Source organism: Pseudopipra pipra, chromosome 1 (assembly GCF_036250125.1).
Source record: "Pseudopipra pipra isolate bDixPip1 chromosome 1, bDixPip1.hap1, whole genome shotgun sequence".
In the NCBI taxonomy this organism is placed as follows: domain Eukaryota; kingdom Metazoa; phylum Chordata; class Aves; order Passeriformes; family Pipridae; genus Pseudopipra; species Pseudopipra pipra.
Genome location: NC_087549.1, coordinates 97,759,405 through 97,786,335, shown reverse-complemented (window position 1 = coordinate 97,786,335; position 26,931 = coordinate 97,759,405). Strand labels below are relative to the sequence as shown.

The window sequence follows — 26,931 nt, the reverse complement described above, 5'->3', positions numbered from 1 at the left end:
AATAAATAAATTTCTCCAGTCCCAATGGTTTGAAAAACTAGATGTGATTTCACAATTAGTTTTTAAGATAGCCAATCCCCCATTCTGGAGACTTTACTATTCTCCGGTGGATTTTCCACCATCATTTCTAATTGTGAGCAAGAAAAAAAGTAACATTTAGGAGAGAAACAAAGAGCTAAACAAGTGACTTGAAAGGTGGTCTTTATTTTGCAAACATATTTTCATGTACTTACACAATTAAATAACCAGTAAAGATATCTAAGTTGGTTTTTGTGGGCTTTGAAGGTCTGCATGAAGTCAAACATTTTTCCGGCCTTCCTCATGAAAGCAACAGGCATTTTTTACATCAGTCTATGCTGCAATAAGTGTACTTCACCAAGAAATTATATGCTTTATCCCCAAATTCAATGCATGAATGCGCATAGAAATATTGTCAGTGCAAGAGTGGGGGGAATGTGAGTCAGATTCGTTACAAGATTGGTGAGATTGGGGTAGGAAATAGCTTCCAAAAATCAAGAGACCAAATAGGCTACAGTTCTTCAGCTTGGAAAGAGAGATGAGAAGGGTTATAAGAGAAGTCTCTGTTGTGAGTGGCATGAAAGAGGTTACTGTAGGATGATTACTAGTAATATATCACAAAACAAATCAAGTCATCAGATAACGAGTCTAGAACAAATAAAAGGAAGTTCTGTTTCACACAGTGCATAATTAGAGTATTAATTAGTACATAATTGAAATTCACCACCACAAAACTGTGAGGAGAACAAAACTATACACATGCTGAAAAAGACACTGGGAAAATGGGAGTCTGCAGGTCTTTAAAGACAGTGATCCTGTTGCTTTTCAAGTTAAGATGGCCTCAGAAGTACAATGGTATCACTTCCTTGGAATACAGCTCCACTTCAAGAGCCACTATGATTGGAATTAATATATGGTGAACCACAACTTCCTTATTGGTTTCCCCTCCAAGTTAGATGGCTAGCAGCCTCAATCAGCAGAAGACACCTTCTCTCTCTATGCTGAACACATCCCCCATTCCCCATTCCTACTTGCTTCTCTCTTTCTTACTTGGGAAGGGGTGAAGTACTGCCTGGAGGATTGGTTGGGATATCTAACACTGGGAGTCCTCCAGGGAGATAGGTGACAATGCCTTGCTTGCTGTATGGGCAAAGGATGGTCTGGAATTAAGAAAGTGAAAACAGAGAGAGTGCAGTGGGAGTGAGGGGAATGGCTCGGGCACTCTGACTGAGTAGGAACAAAACAAGCATAATTCCAAGGAACAGAACGTACCTCACAATATTTATTCCTAACTGTTTGCTTTGCAGAGGATGGTCTTGCAACTGAGAGTTATAGATAACAAAAGAAGAAGCTTGTCTCAAGTGAATGATTATAATTATTTGCTCATTGTCTAAAACTTATTTGGTTCTTTGCCTTCACTTCAGGTGAAATTGCAGTCTAACATTTGGTAACGTAACAAATGGATGATGCAACAACCATGGCCAATTATTCGTTGTGACCACAGAGAACAGATAACAGGGTGAGCATTACACTGAATTTTAAAATAGAGACTTTCTTTCTCCCCAGCAACACTTTCAAAACCTACTTGAAAATTCCTGCATGAGTCCAAAAAATACTACAACATATTCACTCCTGCTCGTGAAAATACATTTATCAAAATTGCCACATGGGACTATTACTACAAATGCATCCCATGAGGAGAATTCATTGTAAGTAGGACACAGAGGAAGAAAACTCATATACAATTTCACCTGTGGTATTTGTCTCACACAGTCAACACTTAAACTTCAGACAGCTGTGTATGTTCAAAGGCCAGGAGAATGTTCTTTCCTTTCCAGTTAGATACTTGCACAGAAATACCAGTGAAAGGTTTTAGCATTTTGGATTAGAGGTATGCTAATGTAGTGTGAGAGCAGACAGAAAGTATGTTGGTGGCACTTTTGACAGCTAATTAGCATATATCACTACTGTATTAAGTTTTACACTGTGCTGCATAAAGTTAAGTTCACAAGTGTAGCAGAAAAATGTATTCTCTTCCCTGACCTGTAAACTGCATTGGAAGAATCTTTGCAGGATTATTTAGGTATACTATCAACAATAGTGGTATTTATGTGTAATATTTTCACTTTCTTGTGTTTCTATATGCATGGATAATATATAAAATAAGACAGACTGCTAACATGTTAACAAGAGAAACACAAAAATCAATTATGTTTTCAAGTTGGATCTCAGAAGGAGGTTTTCAAAGGCACAAATGGCAGGCTTGTCTAAATCCCATGGAAATTCACTTATGGCACATTTATGCCTTTGTCGTGGTTTGGACCTTGTTTTCCCCCAGAGGCTGAGAGAAGTGGTAGACCCCAAGGGGTGGTAACCCTTGGAAGTTTTGAAATTCTGTCCAATGGGCGCTCCTGCAAAAATGTAAACATATCACAACCAGACCGGAAGAGATGAGTTGTAGTTTTGGTTGTTGGGAAGTGGTGGCCATGTTGTAGAGCCACGAGGTAGGGGGCTCTGAGCCCCTTGGGGCCTCTGGCCCCCTCCCAGCCCGTGGCTGGGGGCTGCAGGGACCTGGAACAGCATAAAGCTGGGCTAGGTGCCTGTAGTTATGCTGGGAGATATTTTCTCCATGGGCACAGAACAGCAGCCGACACTGACCAGATAAACGGTGGCAGAGAGCCAGAGATAAGACCAAGAAGCAACAGAAACATGCAGCACCGCAGAGAAGACTCCTGGAAGACAGAGCCAGGAGAAAGAGAGCCAGCAGCTGAGAGCTACAGAGTTTGGGGTAAGACTGTACCAGCCCCTCAAACTCCTTTGAGACCTCCGAGAAAGGAGGAGTAGATGGACTCCTATTTGAGAGGAGCTTTAGAGTACAGCAGTACCGGAGAGAGAGGAGCTAAGAAGCTCAAAAGACGTCCTGGAGCTGGACCGGGACGGCCAGATGGAATGCGGGGGGAGTTGACCTTGGCTCCTCCCCCTCGCACTGCTGCCACGGTGGCAGCCTGAGAGACAGGGCACAGAGGCCCTGCAAGAAGGAGCTGAGTCTCCTGGGATACCAGACCGTCACGAAGACCCCCCTGTGTCTTTGTGATATGACGTGGTAATACGACCTTGTCTGGGGTTACGAAGCCCACGGAAGACCCCTCGGTTGGAGGCGATGGGGCCGAGAGAGAAGCTTGGATATCTCTCTCGTGGATGCTGGCAGAAAGCCAGCTATCAGCTGCTGCATGTGGAGAAGACAGACAGAAACCTGCTGCCTCAGAAGATCCTGCTGCTTAAGGACTGGAAGGGATCTGTCCTTCTTTCCCTCCTGGACTTTTATTTGGAGGGGAGAAGAGATCTGGTCCACTGTAAATACTATATGTCATGGTAGAGATAGTTATGATCGTGTGTATAATGTGATATGGTATTTATTTGTACAGTCGTTGTAATATATTCCCTTTCCCCCCACTTTGAGTCTGGTGTGTTTTGTCTGGAAAAACCCATCTCACATTAGGTTGAGATGTGGGAGGGGGGATGGAGCTAGGGAATTGGATTTTGGGGCTATCTCAAACCATGACAGCCTTTAAGAATCTGCAGCTTTGAATTATAAAAGACAGAATTAAACCTAAAGGCTTTGATCCTGATACCGTCTTTACACAGCCAGAAAAGATATGCAGTTGTTCCAAGAGACGTCTACTTATTACAGAGTATGTTCAGGTCATAAAAACTCATGCACTTAATTCATAACAGAAAGTACTTAAGGACCTGTGTTATTCCACACAAATGAACAGACTTGCTAGAGAAATTGCAAGTGAAGGCAAGCAAAACTGTATGAGGTACAGAAGTTTTGAGGACCCTGACATCTTGTATTACAAGGTTTTAATATCACTTAAGTCCTTTATTGGCATAAGTAACCATTTTTCCATGGAGGTCAATCTAAATATTCCAGCATGACCCTTTATTATCACCTCTACCGAAAGAAAAATCTAGACGAAATCTTACAGACCAACAGATCATGGCAGGTTTAAGCTTCAGACCTGTGAGGAACAACAGCAAGCTCCACAATATAACATTTCTTCTCATTGTTTTGAAATCTGTTTGAAAGCCTGATTGATAACATTGTGTGAAACAAACCTTCAAATTACTAAGGTCATTTTTGAGAAAAGATTGCTATCACAGTTGATTTTGTTATTAGTTATACAAGGATATAATGCATATAATATATGTATGTTATCAATTACACTTATTCAGTTATCAATGCAGCTCCTTGTGCTTAAAATGTTGGCTTTTTTTATAGGTGTCATGCACACACAGAGCCAGAAGAAAAGTATTTACAGCACATCTAGCATCCACCCAAAAACATCTATGTAGATAAATAACCACGATCTTAGATTACAATAGTATGTTAGATTTGACTCAGCCCTAAAATATAGCTTCTCTGGCACTGGAGCTGACAATAGCTGTGGGGTCAGCCTGCACCTCTCTGAGCACTGCAGATAAAGAGTGAAGAGTATGCATGCACTCGCAAGGAAGGGCTGAAGCAGGCGGGGGAAGGCAGCATGCTTCCTTTACAATGCAAATGCGCACACGCCCTAGCATACACTTGCCAGCAATGTCCTAAGCTTCAGTTCACATAACTAACTACAGTCATGTCAGGAGAAACAGAGAAAAATAAATAAAGTTTAGAAACTGACCTGTTTTTCATTTTCATCCTCCAACCTCAGCCTGTCCTCAATGCAGTTCCTGGCCTGAAGGAATGCCTTCCTCTGAGCCCTTTCTGTCAAAATCCTCACAAAGACCCCATACAAATTTACACTGACAAAAAGGATTGCATTGGCCACGAGCTGTAAGGAAAAAAAAGAAAAATAAACGAATATTTTAAAATACATATTTTTTATTTTACATTTCTACTCAGTAAAATATATATTCAAACTGAAACAAAACAAAACTGTTGGAAAATTGTGCCTTGCTAGCCGTGTCACTGATACCTCTTCCTGCAGTGAAACAATTACAGCAGCTACCACAAATTTGGGCAAGCAATACTGATAATAGAGAATTTTGCATCTGCTGAAGTTAATTTCTCTTGCAATGATCTGTAGCTTATCATTTTTATTCATCATAATTTCTTTCATCAGCCCATTGGCAGATCTGTCCACCTAAGGAGAACAGTATCCTCAGTATTTGTTCAAAATACCCAGAAAACTGAAATTATTTTCCTATGCCTTCATAAAGTAAGGATATTATTGGCCCTTTTTTTATACTTGAAAAGCAAGGCACTGACAACCCTGTGACTGAATCAAAATGTATGCCTAGGTACTCCAAGCTTTCATGTTGCATAGTTTGCACTTGGAAAACTGCTTATTTTCCCCTATCTGTATTGTTAGCAACCATACCGTATTTTTTGAGAAATCATCCAAAATATTGTTGATGCCATCCTGCATTAGACCTCTAAGAAGGCACTGAGTCCTTTCAAATGATGGCCCTTGGCACAGACCAAGCCCCACCACAATGCTGTAATCAGGGACCATGAATTACTTTGAAGCTACTTCTACGAACAGTGATTTTATGAGACACATCAAAGAACTCAATTGTCCTTCTGGGTTTTTTTAATGTTTTTTACAATATGTGATAAAGTTACTTAACTAACTAAATAACTCAACAGTGGTTTGTGTACAACCTCCCTAAGGCAATCCTGTTCATGTTTCTCACCATATCTCTGATGTCTGAAACATGTCTTCAAATTGTAACTTCTGCAATGCAACGTTTATTTAGTAAGGAGGCAATAAGGCCTGTTTACCCAATATATTTTCAGTCCCATCCTCCCCATTTACTGTAGTGACTATCACAGCATCATAAGGGTTCATGGGACTTAAAAATTCCAAAAATTCAGAAGTGAGTAGGCACATAAATTGACCAAGAGTGGGCATAATAAGAGTAAAGACATTACAGCAAGTAACACAATTGATGTTAAATTTCTATGCACCTAAAATGGCTCAAAAAGACCATATAATTGACATTTGTTTCCTAATTCAAGGTATACATTTCAAGCTAGTACATCTCTGTTGCATGATCTGCTAGTGTAAATTGGAGACCACTGCTCTTGTGTACACAGTATAGTGAGTCAAGCTGTGCCAACAACACAATCAAATTTTAAGAAAAATAAAACTACTGATGCTATAGAGAATACTTGCTAACAGGGCTAGAGCTGAAGGCTTGATGGTAAAGCCGGTATGCCACCATGGTAAGAAAAGATCCAAAAAGGTATCCCTGATGTTTTTGGAGAGACTTAGGAAAATGTTTCACTGTACAAAAATAAAAAGGAATTTTCTGTTGAGTGCAGCTAATGTCAATATATATCTCCACTTCTTGTGATCTCAGAATAGTATGGAGAATTGAAAGACTCATTCTGGGTGAGTTCTCCAGATCTTCATGGATTCACAAGTTTTCTCTTACCTTCAAACCTGCTCGTTATTAGTTAACAGGATATAACAACAAATTCCATGCAAACACTTTCACCAGCACAAAATCAAAAGATTACTTGTGACAATAAAAGGAGCTGTGCCTAGCATTAGTGGTTTTTTTCTCAGTTATCCAAAAAGAAACAATTATCTCACGAGAACTTACACCAGTGAAGAATAGTGTTACAGCTTCCTCTGGAGACTGGAAAAATGCAGGTTCAGGTGTCATGAATCAGATGAATTTTAACCTAACAATCTCACATACCAGTTACTTACATGCCACTTCTGATAATAATATACATTGTAAAAATTTGAAGATGAAATGCAATACACCAGCATATTATTTCAGCTGCAATAATATACACTAGCATATTATTGCAGACTGTTTATGAACATAAACAGTCTGCAATTCCTATTCTGCTTTATTTTGCTTTGTCACAGAGAATTTTTGCCACAAGATAAAGCCTACTGCAATAAAATGACTGTAGAAATTCCAGTAGAATCCTATTTTTAAAGACATGAATGTGGCCACACTCACCTTATCCCTGCATTTTATCATGCCAAAGTGTAGTGACAACACAGTATTTTAAGTCTAATTCTTAGAAGCACAATGGAATAAAAATAGAAAGGATTTGTAAGGTTATATTCAAAGGCAGTGAAGAGAGCCCACAGAATAAACAGACTTGACCTTGTCAAATACAAAACAGCTGTGAATAACACAGGATGAAACTATCCTTATGTGCTGATACCAGAGTGGCTCAAGACAGAAATAATTACTTCTAGAGACAATAAAAAAACGTTAACTCCGTTTCTGGTTTTCAACTGGAAGCAGTAAAAGACCATATATTGTAACAATCTGCCAGCTGTTCTGGGACTATCATTACGATTTCACTCAAGCAACAGTGATCACCTGGACTGGGGGTAACCAGTAGGTGGGCTTCTGCCACTTTCAGACTCAGTAGGGTAGGTCATTTTCCAACACGCTTTGAACAGTTCAAGATAAAACAGAGGCTTAGCTGTCAGCTCTGGCCTGCAGGGAATCAGCAAAGTGATAAAGTAAAGTAAAAGATTCATAGATTTCAAAATGTGAGAAAAGAAAGTAGGGCAGATTATCTCCTGAGGTAAGAGTTCCTTCCCTCCACAGTCTGTTTCTACTTAATTACTATTTTTCCCCCAATTGCGAACTACATACTACTCTTCCTATGTTTATCAGATGTGTGCCATTTTCCAGTCCCTTCCATTTTAATATGTAAATATGTATCTCTATATCTACACATATACATACATATATATATATAACTTTCACACATTATGTGCTGTAATTCCATGAAAGATTGTGAGACTTGCTGTTAAAACTAAGGGACTTTAAAGAGGTACAGAGGCATTCAGAACTGCTGAAATATCAAGGAATTTAATTTTGTGTTATTCCATTATTTACTATACTACTGCTTAGTAGCAAAAAGAGTGCTCTTCAGGTTTCACCACCACCATAACCATCAAAAGAACAATTTCCTTAATGCAACACAAAGTGATTGAAAGACAATTTTATGCAGCAAATTTTCAAACCATGTTACTATCTCAATCCATAATGAGATTACAGGTCAGCCAGAACAAAAAAAAAAAAGAGGTATCAGGATCATGAAAGACTGTTTCTAAAATTATTTTCTTTTATTTATTGTTGTCACTGAACCTTGTATTGTGCATTCTGCCTATCTACTGTGCTTCAGTATGAACATCCTGAGCTTTAAGTTTCTCTAGTCCTTTGTAGGTTATGCTCCTGTCACTGGATGAATTTTGGCATGGTTCCTTGTGTGAGGGTGTTACCAAAGGCAGACTTCCAACACAGAGAGCAAATTCTTGTGGGTTGCCTAGTCAGTGAAGAGGGACTGAGAGCTCCAGCAATTATTTCAACCAAATGTCTATCTCTCCTGTTTTTTTCTCCATTAATTTTTTGAGTCTCTGTTTTGGAAGGGAACTTGAACTGTGCAATACAGCAACACCCATCAAGGAGTGAGAAATAATTCTAGCAGTAAGACACATGTAACATGCCCATGCATACACAGAGCTTGAGGAGTTCAATTAAAGATTTCATTTTTACTCCCCATATTCACCTCCAACTTCTTGAACCTCCCTTGGGATTAGTTGAGAGACTCTTTGAAGAGTCTTCTGAAACTTTTTTCTCTGTTCCAGATAGAATTTATTCTCCACTTCTTTTTCTTTCTAAGCAAGAATCCTGGTATGTGCATTCATGCTTTTTCTCAAACAAATGGTAAAAAATTCTGCTACGGTATTTTTATTTATTGTTTTCCTTTTGAGAGGACTCTGCTTACTCAGCAGACTAATTCTGCTATCAGCTTAAGCAGTTGAAACCTGCAGCTGGTTTTCACTGGGGAGTAGCTTTCTGTTTGTTTCACAGAATTGTCTCAGAAAAATGTGGCTATTTCACAGAGGTGTAAATGACTCTTGGATCTGTTGAAAACTTAATTACAAAGTGGTATTCGTATAGATAGATATTGAAATGCTCAACTGAAGTAGACTAAATGAGAAATATAAATTATTAGTGATGGAAACTTCAGGAGACTCCCTCAGAATTTCACTGTGCATTCTAATAGGTGGACTTGTGGTGTGAGTAGGACTGAGAAGGGATTTCAATAGTTACCACTCCCAGAATTACAATTTAGTGGGTAATATCAATATTTGGTTTAATCTGAGAAGCCTGAGTTCTCATGACAACTCATGAAGTAGAATGGAATATGCAGGAAATATGGCCAGCATTTCCAGGTGAAAGTTGAAATTTGCAGAAAAAATAAGATCAGTACAAGTCCTGTAAGTCTTAACCTTCAGATACCTGATGAGAGTTATGTTGGGTCTGAATTCTACTTCCAGTTTTCTCTCTTAATTGAATTTTACTGCAAGTAATTTCTGTACCACTATTGTTGTTCCTGCTATGCTGACAACGTAACATTTAGGCATTTTGTCAAAATACTTTGAGATGTGGCAATGAAATATATCATGTTAAAATCTGACTGTCTATTGTGAGGGATGTCTCTAAGGAAAAAGTTGTGAACAGCTTACAAAAATGAGTCAGTGCTTCCACCATTAAAATCCTTGAAAAGCAAGGCAAGACTGTGCCCTTTATAAAAATCATTGATATAATGAAAAAGAGTTTAAACAAAAGTAGTTTCTTTCTCCTGTTATGGAAAATGTTACCATTAGGGCAGTGCTTTATTTACAGTGCAAGACTGTATAGAGGAGAATGCACAACTGCCTGTTGATCCTGACATGTTTTTTAAGTTTGGTAATTCACTTGGCCAACTCACTTCAAAACTTTTTTGAGAATACTTAATTACTACATCTGCTCCCTCTGATTGCTGAAGTGGTGTAACACAGGAGCTGAGAACTTCTCCTCAGGTCCTGACAGTGTCCCAGAAAGCACAGCCTCCTACCAAAGGAGGCAGCTAAACAATTTCTCTCCAAATAATTGTATTCCCATTTAGATTAAATATTCTTCTTTTATTAAGTTTTTGTCCCAACTGGCTGGTAGTATATACTAAGAAAATACTGTTCTGCTGTGCTATTTACCGTGGTTTGTGCATCCATTCACACCCCTCAGGAATCTACAGAATACTCTAAGAGGGAATTAGTGAGCACTTATTTCAGTGATAATGAGTGCACATGCTACTGTTGAGGAAAAGACGAGTAGCACTGGGATGTCTATAACCATACAGGTAAAGAGAGACTTTTATGATATCTAGGGTGCTAGGTCCACAAACCACAGCCAGTTTTTCTGAAGTGTATGTGCAGAATGTGTTGTATGTATGTATCACAGAAATCCACTCAGTGATTACATAAGATACCAAATATTTGTTTGGCTGAAGTTGCAGAGTGCCAGCTTTCTCCTCATCAGTACTCAAGTGTGTGACATGAATCTAGACGTTAATTTCAGTCTCCTATTTTTGAGATTCTGTTGTACCTTTCTTAGGGAATTTCTGAAACGAACTCACAATTCTATCATTTATACCTTTCAAAATAGCCACAAATTAAATCTTTATTTTGATTTACCAAGACGTCTAGATTTTTTGTTTGATTTTGTTGTTTATTTGTTAGAAAGACAGAAAGAGGCACTTATGCACAAGAATTTTTGTTCTTATCTGATTTTTTTAGTGAAAATAAAAGACAACTGATTTTTAGGGAATAGGAAAAATATCATACAAAAGTCTTACACGTAATTGATAACGGAACAGTGATATATGAAATTTTAGAAAAAAGAAATAAAGGACTGGATGGAAAATACAAGCTGAAATACCTTTAAGCAAAACTTCTCAATCACTTCAAACCTTTCCAAATAATGAATGACTTCATAAAAGCTGTACTTTGAGGGGAAAAAAAAGAACCAAAACACAAAGTAATATTCTGTTACAAGCGGATGGTGAAACTGCAACAATACTGTGTGAAATTTCCCAAGCATAACACTGCACTTCATAAATTAAAAAAAAAAAAAAAAGGAAAATGCTACTATTTATCTCCATCTCATGCCTGCTTTTATACTTAATTTGTACCTACTGATACACATCTGTGAGTTGGTTATTGGTAATATGTGAGCAATATTAATTGCTTCTCTTGGTCTCATATTTGTATGCATAAGCCCAGTTGAGGTTAGTATCAACAATCTTCCCATATATCAAACTAGACCTTGAACATAGATAACTAGAGGTTACTTATTACATAAGGTAAGAAACTCTGTCCAGAGCCCACAGAAGTGCTGGGGCTATTCAGAAGAGAATGTCTGAAAAATATCACACATGAAACAAAAATAATTTCCCAGTCATCCGTGCTAAAGTCTGGATAGACCTGGCTGATCTCCATGGTTTTTTGCTATGTGAGAGGCTATGGATGCCTCTCAGAGAAGATATGACAGATATGACATCTCAGCTATAGCCTTCTCTTGCTGTTATATTTTGGTACTGCACTCCAGAGTGAGTAACAGGTTCACAGCACAATACAGACCTTAAATGCAATAATAAAGTCTCAGTCACTTCGATCTGTGGAAAGCTGACACAAAGAGCTACCCAGGAAAAAGTGAAAATATTCTTGTTAATGACTTATATGTCACATTCCACAAATTTCTTAGTGCTGAGAAGAGACAGGCAAATGTTGTGTTGTGATTTAGGAATGGTATTCCTCAATTTAGTGTTCCCATTGAAACACTCAAAACCATATGCTGCTCTCACACTCCCTCCTCCTCCTTCTGCTCCTCCTGGGGCAAGTTGGACAGGAGAATTGGAGACACAAAAGGCAAAGATCATTGGTTCCGATAAGAACGATTTACCAGAAACACCAATGAAATAAGAAATGACCAGTAACAGCAGCAACATCAATGACAGAGTGCACAAGAGAGGCAAACATTTCACACATAATTGCTCATGACAGGGAAACCAGCAAAACCCCTGACCACCTGCCACGCCCTTCTTCTGCCCTCAGAAATTATGTGAGGGGATACAGAATGACCTCCGAGACCTAGCCATGCTCCTCCTGGCTACTGCAAAAATCAATAGTGTCCTGACTGGAATCTGTACAGTTACTTACATTTCTTGCCCAAATTATCTTTTGCATTCTTTCACAGTGTATTTTGAGCCATCATAGAACAAATAAAACCTCTGTTCGACTGTATACTGGAAGTGTACTAATGTACACTTCTGTAACTGGGGTAGTTTGCTATGGTTAGGGTTTTTTGGACATTGCAATTGTTCCCAAGCATTATGAATAGCTGCTATCTATCACAAAATACTTGGAATATGTTGCCAAAGCCATTGCAAACAATTTCCATAGAAATTGCAGCCAATATTTTTATTTATTTATGCACATTATTTACTTCACAAAGTCCAGGTGATCAGCCCCTGAAGCTGTTCTATATCGATCAGAATTCTACAGCTTTTTTTATATTAGTTAGTATAATACTGTCTCATGGAATTACAGCATAGTACAGTAATCTGTTTTCCAAAATTTGTTTGCATTTGCCATGTGCAATACATGGTTCCTTTCCAGTACTTGTTCCCCCACAAGAATTGACCTGAACATCATTTTTTTTTAAGCTGCAGTATCTAAATACATGAAGATGATGGCATACACAATCCAAGCTAGTCTGAAACCTTTAGTGGTACCATAGTTGCTAGGTGACTGGACCTTCAGATCTTAAGTGCAATTTTTCTTCATTTGAGTTCTGTGCATGGCTGAGAAACTGCATGTAGCAGCCTCAGTCTGGCGCCTGGCTGCTGCAGACAGGAAGTATTTCTTGTCTAGAGTACTGCTCTTAGACTATAGATGCAAAATGAGGCCACAGCTTCAGTTCAGCAAGGAGAGCCACATTTTCAGATTGCTCGTTTAACAAGCCAGGAGGAAGTCTGCCCAGTCTGAGTGGGACAGCCTCCTTCCAAGACTTCCAGCCATGCTCCCTGAACTCACTGGTGCCTCATGATCCTGTGGCATGGTCTGGTTATACACATAAAATGTACTCCACAATGTCCTTCTTACAGACCTGGCTTACTGAAGAATGGCAGCTATGAGTTGAGCTTCTGCACATTCTGGCAGCTGGTATGTGTTTCCAGCTTTTCAATCAGGTTCTCTCAGTTGGCAGCTTTAGTTTAGTTGTCAAAGTGTTTTCTGTGAAAATTCAAAAGTGCTCTACAAAGCTTTGCCAACAAGCAGGGCTGGAGTGGAGGGCTCATTCTGCTGGCGAGTAATAGAGCTGGTGACAAAACAGGAGTTTTCCAAGTCTGAGCTCTGCTCTCCAGTGGTTCAAGCTTGGTCTTGTCAAGCCTAGAAACTGTGCTACTGGGTATGAGGTAGTATTCCCAGGGCTTATTATACATGCTGCACAGCACTGCACCATCTATTTGCTACTGAAATGGTGGTCTCCTGTGCTGTACACAGGCTATTTCTAAAGAGAACTTGAATTTTACTCCTGGAAGGTTGGGTACATAAAACCTAGGAAACGTAACACCTATCCTTAAAACCTTTAAGTGCTTTATTCGGATTTAGCTTTGCACTATTTTTTAGAGGTCTGGGAGACAGCCATGGATACAAGCAGGTTCCCAAGTCAGTATATGTCAGTATAATCACAAACATATCACAGATGAAAAAATAAACACAGATTAAGGTCAAGCAGCTGCCCAAATATTACACTGTAATGAACTCATGGTCAGGAAATCATACTGAAATACATTACTGAGGATCCTAGATAGTAAAATCAACTCATTATTGGTGACCCAAGCAGTGTCAGTTACACATTTTTCATATCAAGTACAGAACGTCATATTTCTTTTAGGCCACTAAAAAAAGTTTGGACAAAAAATGTCTAGAAGTATACAGAAATCTTCTAACAAGTCACCTCCAAATTAAATTGAATGACTGAGCTGTGAGACCTTGGTTCTCTCTCAAAGCTGAAACACCTGGTCCTTTTCCAGATGAATGAAACCAGACAGATAAAGAGAGGAAAAAGTGCATATGCTGTTGCCCTGGCTGTCTGTGCACTGTTAAGTGAAAACATGACTGCATTAGGACTAAACTGATCTCAGTTGGTTTCCCCTTGCACCAGAAAGATTGCCTGCTAGACCTGACAAATGTCCTCTTGTATCGCTTTTTTTTTTTCGACTCCATGCAGACAGTTGAAGCAGTTGGTGAATGATGTCACTTCTGGTCAATTGTCCTGAAAAGATGAAAGTGTTTGCCTTGAGGAAACCATGTTCTATTACACAAAGCCTGGTTACTTTTCTCCTATTGTGCTTTACAACTTGCAAGAGCTGTCTCTACAGATAATAAGATTTTCACTCTGCAGTCATTTAAACTACAGTATCTTCTGTCAGTGTCAGCGTTTGAGAGCTTTAATACTGTCAGAGTTGCAAAGGAGCAACTTAAGAAGAGATGGAGAGTGCTAGCCATTTTCTTGTTCAACTTTGGAAATTACTTTTGCAATGAGAAACCAGCTACACAGTATGTCACTAATCAACTGATCAAAAAGAAATTGATGGAATATGTTAAAAAAAAATATTCCAGTCACATTTGCACTTCATGGACAGACTCATTAGGAAAACAAGAGAATATACCTCTGTTCAATGATTGTATTTAACAAATTATTTTATCAGTCTATTATTTCAAAAGAAGCTGAAAAAAATCTAAAGATTTAGGATCAAAGTACCAAACTCTACTAATTTTCGATTAGTGATCTTAAAAAAGTCAAATTTATTGTTGGAATCTCTATGTGGTAATGATTAAAAATAGTCTGAATGTGTGAAAAAATGGAGGCATGATTCTGTGGTTGGGAATTTGGGTAGTGTTCCAAACTGATTCATACAAACCTCATTACTGGATCAGAACCTTAGAAATAATAATACGCTAATTTTGTGAGCAACACAGTGCTTTTAAAGACCTATCATGAGGGCACAAGATGAATAAATTCTTGCACTATATGGTCTTCTTGTCATGTGTACATTTTCTGGTTCTGTTTTAATGTAGCATCATTTTAATGAAAAAAAAGATTTTGGAAAAAAAATCACAATATTGTGAATACCAATCACTTAAAAACGCTGAGTTGAACTGCAGAAATAAATCAAAGTATTAACTCACAAACCTTGAGGAGTGTAAGAGATAACAGGATATAAATCAAGTATGGTTTTGGAAGAGGAGGATTAAATGGGAGAAAAGGGAAAACAAAAAAAAGAAAGAAGTAAAATAATGAGAAAAATGGGAACTGAAACATGTCCACTCTGAGCAGAAGAGCAGAAAAATAATAAGGGGGCTAAAATTTCAGATATGATACCAAATCAGTACAATCTTGAAGACAATGCTATTTTTATTCTTCCTTTTTCTTTTGTTTGGTGTTTGGATTTTTTTCCTATTTTAATTTTCGTTTTCTGCCTATGTTATATTTTGTTCTTCTGCGTTAGACAGAGGTTTGGGATATCTTTTATTTGAATGAAAGAGGTAGGTAAAGATTTTGGACTGCTTTTCTTTGAATTGTGAATGAGATACCTTCTTGGTTTGGGGGGGTTTTTAGCTCCTATACCTAATAAAATTCTCAGAAACTCATCCCAACTTTCATTTCAAGTCCTCCCTCCTATAAACTGTCGAGTGGGTCTATTTCCTGCTTTGAATGTCTTGTCAGTTCTGGTTAGCTTAAGATGGTCCATCAAATTAAGATCATGCAATCTTAAGATAAATGGTGCTATTTCCATGTACATCTTATAAAAGATTGCAAACAACAGAATTTTATGCCCTGGAAAAGACAAGAGTGGAATTTAACCAAATTATTGAGAACTCTGAACATTTCTTCTCCTGCTTCAAAATAAATGACAAGGGAGAGACAATATGTTAAGCCCCAAAGCAAGCTGTTCACTGGTAACAAAATACTGAAAGTCAATTGTAACTACTGCAATATGTCAAATTATGTCATATTACATCTTTCTTAACTGTACACAAATCCCCTTGTAAGGGTTTGCCGATTGTACTCTTTATTGCACAAAGAAACAAAGAAATAATAAGTATAGAATAGGGCATGTACTCTACAGAGCTCCTGTATTTTTGACACCTTCTGGTGCAGGCTTTGCATGTTGTCTGCCCCCAAAGCTGCAAAATAAATCCAGGACAGTATTTGACTATGGTTACAACAGCAAACAAAATGCCCAACAGGTCTGGACCTGTATTTGGAAAGAGGTAGTGGTCAGGATGCCCACACTAGGTGCATTTTGGGAGAGGTTACTTTGGATCAGCTCTAGTTAGCACACTTTCCACTGTAGTTTATGGTCTTAAAAACACAAGACGGATTACGAGAACACAGACAAGAGAATTAGGCTTTTTATTCCCTCCACATACCCCCCACTCTTCCCAGTACAGCAAAAAATAGAGATTACTTTTTTGAAGTGATCCACTGCCCTATAAGTGTCAAAGGACTTGTATCATTAAGATTGCACAGGTAGAGAAAAAGATGACACATCACAGAGGTATGTGTTGAATGATACTAAGTGTAAATGTGTTTAAGAGGAGTTCATAATAAAAACAAATATAGTACTGTAGGTTATACTCTATGTATGAGCAAGCTACAATATACAGAAAAGTCTGAGAAATGCTAATTACTTCACAGCAAAGCTTTGATGCCTAAAGAAAGATTAAAATATTCATTACCTAGTCATTCAATAACTTGTCAACCATTTTAATATTTTCTAATGTTTGCTGATAGTTGTAGTAGTTTCTAAGTAGTTCCTATACTAAGTAGTTCCTAAATCATTATATAATGATGTCAGAAACAATCCTGGAAATTACAAGTCTGTAAAAAGAGATTTAAAAAAGGTATGTGGTACTGAATTAAAGCTACATAATAATTATGCAACATTTAGAATTGTTTTTTTGACCAGAAATGCAAGTAAGTAAACATTATTTCACACTATTCAATATTACACTACAGCTTCTCCATTTTTTTTTTTTTAAATTTATGTACTTAAGAATAAAAATATATTTTTGCAGCAACTGCATAATACTAGTTATACTAATTTTTATGACACTGAAAAGAGTTGTGCATATTAGATTGTTCTAATGAAAAGTTTGCTTTAATGTTATGATTAATAACAATTTTTATGCATGTTTTGAAATGTGGTTAAAAATAATTAAAAAAAAATCTTCTATGTCAAACCCTACAAAAATTTTCTTGGGTGATTGCCCCAATGGTCTGACAAAGTATCCACCGTAGCAGCTCATACACTCTTCTGTGAAAAATCCTATCACCATTAGTGATAGTTCTCCTGCCTTCAGAACTAAATACCAGTGATCTGATCCTAATTCTCTCAATGAAGTCATCTGAAGTACTTCTTAGAAGAACATCAAATACTGCATTGTGGGATACATAAAAGTTGAGGTGATAGTGTAAATTCAGTGAAGACTCTTAAAAATGGAGTGTTGAATTAGTAATTTTGGAACAGGATGAATTCTTGTAAGCAGGATGAACTTCACCAAAATATAAAATTAGTGAAAACAAAACAAAAGAACTGGACCGTTTTGAGGAGCTGGAAGATCGCACAATTCAAGTCTTCACATCCTTAGCAGATGATGTAACAAAAAAATTACTTAAACTAAGGACAGTTGTATGGATAAACAATGAAGCAAATAAAACAATGAAACAAATAGCTTGAACCAATCAAGTCCCATCTAAACAGTGTAGCAAGTAGGTATCAGAACAAATGGGTGTGTGCTTCTATGCTGATACAGAAGGAGGAGCTGGACTGAATTAAAACCGAGTAAGATATACCATGTCAGAAGGATACAAAAAAGAAAATATTCAGTGGGTCACTGTATTTCCAAGGTGCAAAATACACAAGAAAAAGAGAACAGAGGAAAGGTCACAGAAGTGGTGCTATGAATCAAAGGAAGGATGCATCCCAACCAGGTGATTAATTTAACTGCATCAGGATGTAACAGAATCTCCATGGATTAAAATTTTATACTTATGTAAGCAAACTATATTCATAGGGCAATACTATCACAGCCAGAGGAGGATGGAATGAGGGAATATGGTTCATTCACCTGGCAGCTCTCAGAGAAGCTTAGAATATGAACTAAAGGGATGCTCTTGTCATTCCCATGCAGACTCAGTAACTATTGCACTGGGTCATGAAACTAAGGCAAACGTTGAGACTCCATAAATGACGGCTTCTCGAAGCAGCTAAATGGGGAACTAACAGAAAGAGAAGCACTCCTAAATGTTTTTATGACCTAATACTTGGTTTGAAAAGTAACCGTCAATGTACAATGTACAAGTAAGCACAAAGCACTTAGAGCTACCCTTGCAGGGTAAAACGAAAAAAGAAATCAAAACAAGCAAACCAGAAAATCTACAGTAGTTTGATTCCAGAAGGAGGAACTATTTTTATTTACAAGGAACAGGGAATCTCTCTTTTATTGAATTATCAGTGAAACAGATTCTAAAACAAATCCCCAAATGAGGGGGATCAGATTGCTGGGTCCACAGCTGTAGGAATCCTAGCCATTCCTGCAAAAATCTGGTGTGCCATTACCAAACTATTGGTTTTATATTAGGCAAAGTGCTAAAAACTGTGAAAAACAACAGAATCTGTAGGAAAAGAAGAGCCAGGGGAAAGGCAATGCAATGCTTTCAGAGGAAAGGTATGCCTGTGAACATGAAGTCTGTCTCAGTAGGTATTTTTATTTAAAAATTTATCTGAACTAACAACAGCAAAAATCGCAGGAACACTACTTCTGTTCCCTTTTAGGCATCTCCAGTATCTATCAGTATATTTCATTGAGTCCAAATGCCAGCTAAAACTCTAGTCAGAGACAAAATCCATGATGTTCATACAGAGTTCTGTCAACTTTAGAGATACAACCCCACTCTTTACATTGAGACATTAACAATTGCCCCAGTGCAATTACTTTGACTGTCTCTAAAAGCCCAAATGCATAGTCTATAATCAGCAACATAGTCATAGAATCAACTGGGTTGGAAAAGACCCCTGAGATCATCAAGTCCAGCCCTATAATGACCTAAATTCTGCCAGTAGTCTCTTCACACAATCTGGGTTACTTATGTATCTACATGAAAGTCAGAATGATAGCACGCTTTCTGCTTTAGTACCTTAGGCTTCCGCACAATATTCTGAAGACTTAGCTACTACACCTATGTTACTATTGCCAGCCTATCTACATGTCTCTAATATTTTTTAAGTTATTTTAAGCTCTGTCTTGTATAATGTTGTATTTGCTATATTGCTTTCCTCTGGCATGTTGGGGGAAAAAAAAACCAAAAAACCAAACACATTCTTTAAAAGAGGCAAATTTTCATTTTGAATAACTAACAGGCCTATTTTGATAGAATTCACTAAACACAAGAACTGAGATTCAAGTTTTTTAAAGAACTCTAGATAACTTTATTCATGTTAATATATATTTGTCAATCATGGCTGGGCTTTGCGAACGAAGATTAGGGAAAGGTCTCTACCCACGTTTGACACAAGCGCACTGGTGGCTAAAAAGGCCAATACGAGATGGGCATGTCCGATTACAAAAGGCACAGCAGAAAGACTCCTTAGGAGGTAAATTCTGCAAGACATGATTCTTTCTGCATTGTCTTTTCTCCTCGAGAATGATCCTGCGTGTGTTCTCAAAGGAGACAGCTGCGTTATAGATAGTGTGTCTCCAGGCCTCGCGATTGGAGGCCAGAGTAGACCAGTTATGATGATCAATATGGCCAAGGCTGAGATGTTGTTTCAGGGAGTCCTTGTATCTTCTCTTCGGGGCTCCTCTCTTGCGGCAGCCAGTGGCAAGTTCACCATAGAGCAAGATCTTAGGGAGGGGGTGGTCCTTCATCCTGGAGACGTGTCCTGTCCAACGCAGCTGTGTTCTCAGCAACATGGCCTCAATAGTTGTGATTGCTGCTTGTTCTAGAAGAGATGTATTGGTCACATAATCTGACCAGTGGATGTTTAGGATTGTACAGAGACAGCGTTGATGGAAGCGTTCTAGGAGACGCAGGTGGTGGCGGTAGATGACCCATGAATCAGATCCCTATAAGAGAGTAGACAGCACTATGGCTCTGTAAACACTGATCTTGGTACTTTTCTTCAAATGTTTATTTCTCCAAACTCTTTTATGAGAAGCTTTCCGAAAGCACTATATGCCTTTGCTAACCTGTTGTCTATCTCCCCATCAACCTTACCATCTGAGGAGATGAGGTAATTAAATTACTGGACTGATTTGAGCACTGATTCGCCAATGGTGATAGGAGGATGATGGAAGACTTCCTGAGGTGCAGGTTGATAGAGAACTTCTGTTTTCTTTAAACTGACTTCCAGCCCAAAGAGCTCAGCAGCGTCTGCAAAGCAGGATGTTAAACGCTGCAGAGCTGCTTCTGTGTGGAGAACAAGGGCGGCGTCATCAGCATAAAGCAGCTCCCAGACAAGATGGTTTAAGGTCTTAGTGTGGGCCTTCAGTTGCCTTAGGTTGAATAGGCTTCCATCAGTATGATATCGAATGTAGATACCATCCTGATCATTGAGGTCTGCCGTGGCCCTTTGGAGCATCATGCTGAAAAAGATTGTGAATAGGTTTGGTGCGAGAACGCAGCCTTGTTTCACACCATTGGTAATTAGAAAGGGCTCAGAAAATGCATTGCCGTGTCTGACTTGGCTGTGTTGATCCTCATGGACTGAGATGATCATTTTGAGGAACCTGGGAACAACCTAAGCATTCCAAAATCTGCAATAGACCTTTCCTGCTCACAGTATCAAAAGCCTTGGTGAGGTCAACAAAGGTTACATAGAGACCTTTGTTCTGTTCCCTACACTTCTCTTGCAGTTGTCTGAGAACAAACACCATGTCTGTGGTACTCCTGTTGGCTCTGAAACCACACTGACTTTCAGGTAGAATTCCTTCTGCTATAGCAGGTATTAGTCTGTTAAAGAGTATTCTTGACAGGATTTTGCCAGCAATGGAGAGCAGAGTAATACCACGGTAATTTGAATTTAATACCTTTCTTCTTATACAAGGTGATGATGACTGCATCTCGAAGATCTGATGGTAGTTCGCCCAGTTCTCAACAGCGTAGTAAGAACTCGTGAAATTTAGCATGGAGTGCAAGGCTCCCATATTTCCAGACTTCAGGTGGAATTCCATCAACCCCAACTGCCTTGCCATTTTTCACCTGCTGTATGGCCTTGAGGGTTTCTCCTAAAGTGGGGGCAGTATCCAATTCATACTTCACTGGTTGTTGTGTGATGGACTGAATGGCTGTGTCTTGGACTACATGGTTGGTATAGAAAAGGGTCTGAAAGTGTTCAGACCATCGATTCAGAATGGAGGTTTTATCTGTAAGAAGTGTTTGACCATCAGTGCTGAGTAGAGGACTTTGAGATTGGTATGTAGGTCCGTATGCTGTTTTCAGGGCCTCATAGAAACCTCTGTGATCACCCGTGTCAGTGCACAATTGAGTTTTTTCAGCTAGACTGATCCAGCACTTGTTCTGGATGTCACGGAGTTTCTGTTGGAGCTTGCTGCATGTAATGCGAAAGGCTGTTTTTCTTGCGTGACAGGATGGCAGTGCAAGGTGTGCTTGGTGAGTACACCTCAACAATTCCTGGATCTCTTGATTGTTTTCATCGAACCAGTCCTTGTTCTTCTTGAGGGAGAACCCTAAGGTTTCTTCAGAGGACTGCAGGATGCTGTTTTTAATATGGTGCCAGAGTGTTACAGGAGAGGTATCTGTAGTCCACCACACCCATGTGATGCCCAGTGCAGAATGCCAAACAGACCATCGACCGGTGCGCTGTAAACTTAACCTCATTCTTAAATTCAAATCTAAAAGGGGCAGTATCCCAAGGAGGAGACTCCAAGTTAACAATCTCCAATCAGCCACAGTGAGACACAAGTTCCAGGCTAATCTTCAAACTAGGCTAGATAACCATTCCTCAGATATATTTGTAATTGTGTTAAGATTATATGAATTATATACAATAACGCCCTTACAGACCTGTGCTAACAGGGACAGTGAGTGAGACATTTTTCCACTGTAAGGCACTGTGTAATGAGCTCAGTGTAGAAAATACACCAAGTAATTACATTTTTGCCTGCCCAAATTATCCCCATAAGTTCAGTTGGTTATAGGAATCTTCCAGCTGTTAAGCAACTACTGTGTTTCACCTCAAGTAGCAGCTTTTCAGCAATACACTAAGCAAAATAATTTCTCTAAGTCTTACGATGCTTTCGAATGGACCAATACATCTAACTCATCACCTGTATAATTGCACAATTAATGAAACCTAGCTATTGCTGCCTCTGGTAATACAACATTATGCAGCAACTATTCATGACTGCTGTCCTTTGAGGGACTGGTAAGGATTGCCATCGGTTATCTGTTTTTTTTTAGTAAGCAGTGAATGCATAATCTGGCATGGCATTTTGAGTAATAAAGGCACAACTACTGATAGAAGTAGGATACTATAAGTGGATCAATAATTTGATCTAGCAGTGCAACATTTTAGCAAAAAACAATTTGGTTTGTTTAGTGAGTTAGACTTCTTTGCACAATTCAAATAGAGAACCAGTCACCAACACCCTTCAAAGGTCATAAGGTTGACCAGTGCTTGGATGTTTCCTGAGCCCAGCACAGTCTGCAAAAACAACACCATCTGAGCTCTGAAAAACTCTTTATCCACAGAAGTGCAGTATCTCTATTTGAGAGACTTAAAACTCTCTCTTCAGAAAGTTTATCCCTCCAGGTGCAATATTGTGCTGCTGTAGTTGTATTGCTTCTGGTTTCAGTATTTGAACAGATTCTTTAAGCTCTGCACTATGTCCTCATTAGTGCTGCTACACACGCATTAAATGGAAAGTGTGTGGGGGGGAGAGCACCAAGGCAGCTTGGGCCAGCTGAAGCAGATGCTACTTTCTGCTGACTCTTTTTCCAGTCCTGTGTCAGCAGTCACAAGTTTAACTGGCTCTGAGAACTCTCCTGGCCAAAAATAATCCATTATATACAAACAATCTTATTTTTCAAAATTCTGCCCCTTGAGACATCACATGCTTTTTCAACAGTAAGCAACACGAGAATCACTGCATGGAAACATGTTCCAACTAAACAATATTAGTTAAGCAAGATGCCACAGATATTGTTATTAAATCATAAAATGTTGGTCCTGGTTATTTCCACAGGGAGGCAGGTGACAATTATGAAGGTGCTGACTTTAAAGATGCTTAGTGCATTTAGTTACAGTGGCAAAAAAAATAGAAAAGGAACTTCAAAAGTCAAGTTTATTTAACAGTAAAGGTACAAAATAGTAAGGTGGAGTGAATACTTCGCTAAGCCTCAGTTTTGTCAAGAGCATCCACCTCAGGAGAATAGTCCATTCTAATTCTAAACCTGGCAGTGATTTCTTAGACATTTGGTCCCCCAACAGCACAGGTCTCATCCATGCTTCCCATGTAGAAACAGGTATGGCAGGCAAATACCTCCAGCCTCCAGACAGAAACCAACTGTGGACTAAGTAAAGTTGGTACTGTGTACCAACTATACTAAGTACAGTAACTGTCTACTGATACTGTGTAGTCTGTGGAGTGGGAAAGTTTTGGATCCACTGCACTGGATCCACATTCTGAAAGGTTCTAAAGGCTCTCCTGTGATGCCTTAAGCCCCTAATGTTTTGGTTTTTTATTTCTCTAATATTTGTAAGACTTCTAAGCTTTATAAGTAGTAGAAGTAGACTCTAAAAGCAGGAACCCTCCCTCCTTTGTCCCTTGTCCCTTATCCCTTTCCCTCTAGCACCATTGATTACACATTCCTTAACCCTCTTACCCCATTCTATGCTCCCTATATCCTACTCTCAATACAGCAGAAATGTTTAGTCTTTTGTCAAGGCAAGGCCTAGATTGTTGGCAGAACAGCATATCAGGGCCTAAACCACAGAATACGGTCAAGAATTAGGTAATCATGTACCCTTTGTGCTCTGATGATGGTGAAGATGGGATGAACAGGGGGTCCCAAAAAGCCCCCCGACTCATTTTCAGGGGGTGGACCTGGGGCGGTCCAGAGTAAAGGCCACAGGGTGGACACATCTGGGATTGGATGGATGGTATTATAAAATGTAACATCTCAGGCACCGCCGGCAGGCGTCTTGTAACATCTTAGCCTTGGCAAAGTAAACCCTTTCTTATCTCACCCCTAATTAACTGCTCTTAAATCCCACAGCAACAGTTGGTGGCCCGTATGGGGAACGAACCCATGACCTTGGCTTAAGGCATCACCTGAAAGATCCTAAATATGCGGGAACGGAAAACAGTTAACTATAAGGAGAAAAAGCAAACTGTATCAGAGCTGTAGTCTGAAGGCTACAGTAGAAAGCTTTGGGAAATTGCACAGAACTAAGAGTATAAGAGAGAAAAGCTAAGTATTTCCTTAAAAGCAGGTAGGTGTTTCTGGGAAGAAAGCTGAGAGAAGGAACATTAGGTTTTCAGTCTGTTGGGGTTTTTTTTGTTTGTTGTTTCTTTTTTTCGTGAGGGTGTTTTATCCCCAGCTGAAAACAGAGGGACTTCCATTACTGGATTTCTGGGAAGAATATGGCTGGGCCCAAAGTAGAAATAAATCTATGAGGTAATATTTTACTTTTTTTCATGAAAGTTCTAAATATTTCATACTACTATTGTAAACTATATGCATATAAAGTGTGGCCGGAACAGAGAGATTTCTCTGAAAAATTTTTCCTGCACTCTGTAGGCCTTGCTTGTCATGATTTTAGAAGTGACAAGTGGTGTATTGTTTATACTCATAGACTGTGTGAAAATATGCAATGTTTATACTTGTTAGCTGTGTGTCTAGTTATATGGTTTGAGAACATAGTATGTTTATAGTAAGAAAGCCTTGAGAAACCGGAGATAATGAAACACCTGCAGATTTCGGAAAGCCCCTAAAGGCAGATTAAATAGGAAGGGCTTTGCATGCCAAGAATGATTTCAGGTCACGTGGACGAACATCAGGTCCAATGAACTGAAGACATTAGACGCGTGCACAGACGGAGCTATCCAATCACCGTGTTGTGAGCATGTACCCTGAACAAACTAAACTGTATAAAAGTTAACTGACTTAAATAATAAATTGGACATTGCTTTGATCACATTGATCGTTTGCTTTGTCTCTGTACCTCCTCATCGAAAATAAAGTGCCTTCCTAATAATGGTAGGCTATACTATAATATTCATGATGATGTTTACAGGTTCAGTGAAAATACAGTAAAAGCTCTTAAATTACAGACGCAAGTATTGGAAGGCTACCATCAAGTCTGCAGTCATGAAGCCACAAGTAAAAAATACAGTTACAAACAAAGAAATGTGCCTGTCCATGCTCTAAGCATAGATAGACAGACAAGCAGTAGACAGCCTGCCTATTTCTAAGACCTAAAAGACAGACGGACAAGAATGATACTGCCAGTTAGCTCGTGTTCATTTGAAAAATCCAATCACATAACTAAAATCCAAGATCCACAGATCAATCATCCAATATAGATGATGGAAACAGTATTGGTATGAGCCGCCTAGGAAAGAAGGCAAGTCAGCCATCCCTTTCTGGAACTGACAGAAACAAACAGACCAGCTAACCACAGTGCCTGGTGACAGGGCGAAATCACCACAGAGATCACATAAAGAGTTAAGAAGTGAAACAGTCAAACCCAGAGTTCCCAGATGAAGTAATTCTTCACAAAAGATCAAAGCTCAAAATCAATTTTTTTAGCAGTTGCTGAAGGTTATGAGCATCATGCAGTATTTTGATGACATTTTTCTATTTAAATAAGCACCCCAGGAGAGGAGTACAAAAATCAAATGTCTCTTGCAAAGAGACACAGTTCCGATTCAGCAATATTTAATTCAACTGCTGTGCAACTTTTATTAAAAAACACCACAAACCCTTCACTTTTTCCCACAGCTCCAGCTTTCTTTGTCGAACAGCAGGCAAACCTGCTGAGGAATTCAGATGTATTGTGAAACAGAGCCTGGCTCGGAATCATTAAGAAAGCTAATGTCAGGTCCACCAACTCTGGCATTAAATACACAAGCTATTGTTTTTTCATATGCAGTTAGAAGTAGTTGATGGAGCCTAGGACAAAACAAAATATCATGCAAGAAATTTGTGGTTTTGCCTTTATCAAATACATGAATATTCATTTGACTTCTTTGAGACAAGAGACAGTTTCTGCACCCAGGATTCCAAGAAGGATGCAGGCATCACTGCCCTGATGATAAAACTGACTGAATGAATCTAGCAGCTCAAGTGATAGGTTTTCTCTATTGCACAGACCCTGCTCAGCAGTTTGAGGAGTGAGAAAAAACAAATCGAACCAAACTACTGGTGGAACAGACTGAGCCAGAGAGAGCCAGGCAGAGGACTCTTGAGGCTCTCAAAAGCTATCACTGGGAACAGTGGCATGCCATGCTCTGCACATTAAGTTGGAACAATAATATACTGAAAAACATAACGTGTCTTCTACTCCTATCACCTAAAAGAGAAGACATTTACAGAGTAACAAGATATGGGACAGGGACTTTGGCTGACCTCCAAATAGTGGCTGAGGCACACCTGGTAGCTATACACATCCCCTGCATGTCTATCACTGCGCAGAGAGGTGTGAGACGCTACCTCTGAAAAAAACAAGTGGTTTCAAAGTGCTTTCTATAGCCAACCTGACGTTTTCACTGTGGAGATATTTTATGCATATATACAAATATATAATAGAATCATGAAATGCCACTGTGATAAACCACATTGCAAAGGACCAAGACCAACACTAGAAAGAGATCAGGGAGAAAGAAATGAGGTTAGCCCTGTAACCCTGTCAAGAGATTAGAAATAGCACAGTGGGAAATCCATAGGAGAGCAAATCCCTTTCATCCCATACAGTTATCCCTTGTTACATAGTTGGTTTTGGCT

General features: G+C 38.9%; 1 protein-coding gene across 4 annotated transcripts in view; it reads right to left on the bottom strand.

Annotated features, from left to right (window-relative positions):
• Positions 1-26,931, bottom strand: part of ADCY1 (adenylate cyclase 1) — a 172,332-nt gene that overhangs the window by 117,238 nt on the left and 28,163 nt on the right. For 3 of the 4 annotated variants that reach the window (XR_010433200.1, XM_064666872.1, XM_064666853.1), the window contains exon 2: positions 4,698-4,847. The exons of the other annotated variant lie outside the window; for it this stretch is intronic. Coding sequence is in view for 2 of the 3 variants with exons in the window: in XM_064666872.1 (XP_064522942.1) it covers positions 4,698-4,847 (150 nt within the window). In the remaining variant the exon portion in view is untranslated. The remainder of the gene's footprint in view (positions 1-4,697; positions 4,848-26,931) is intronic. 4 annotated transcript variants of the gene reach the window in all.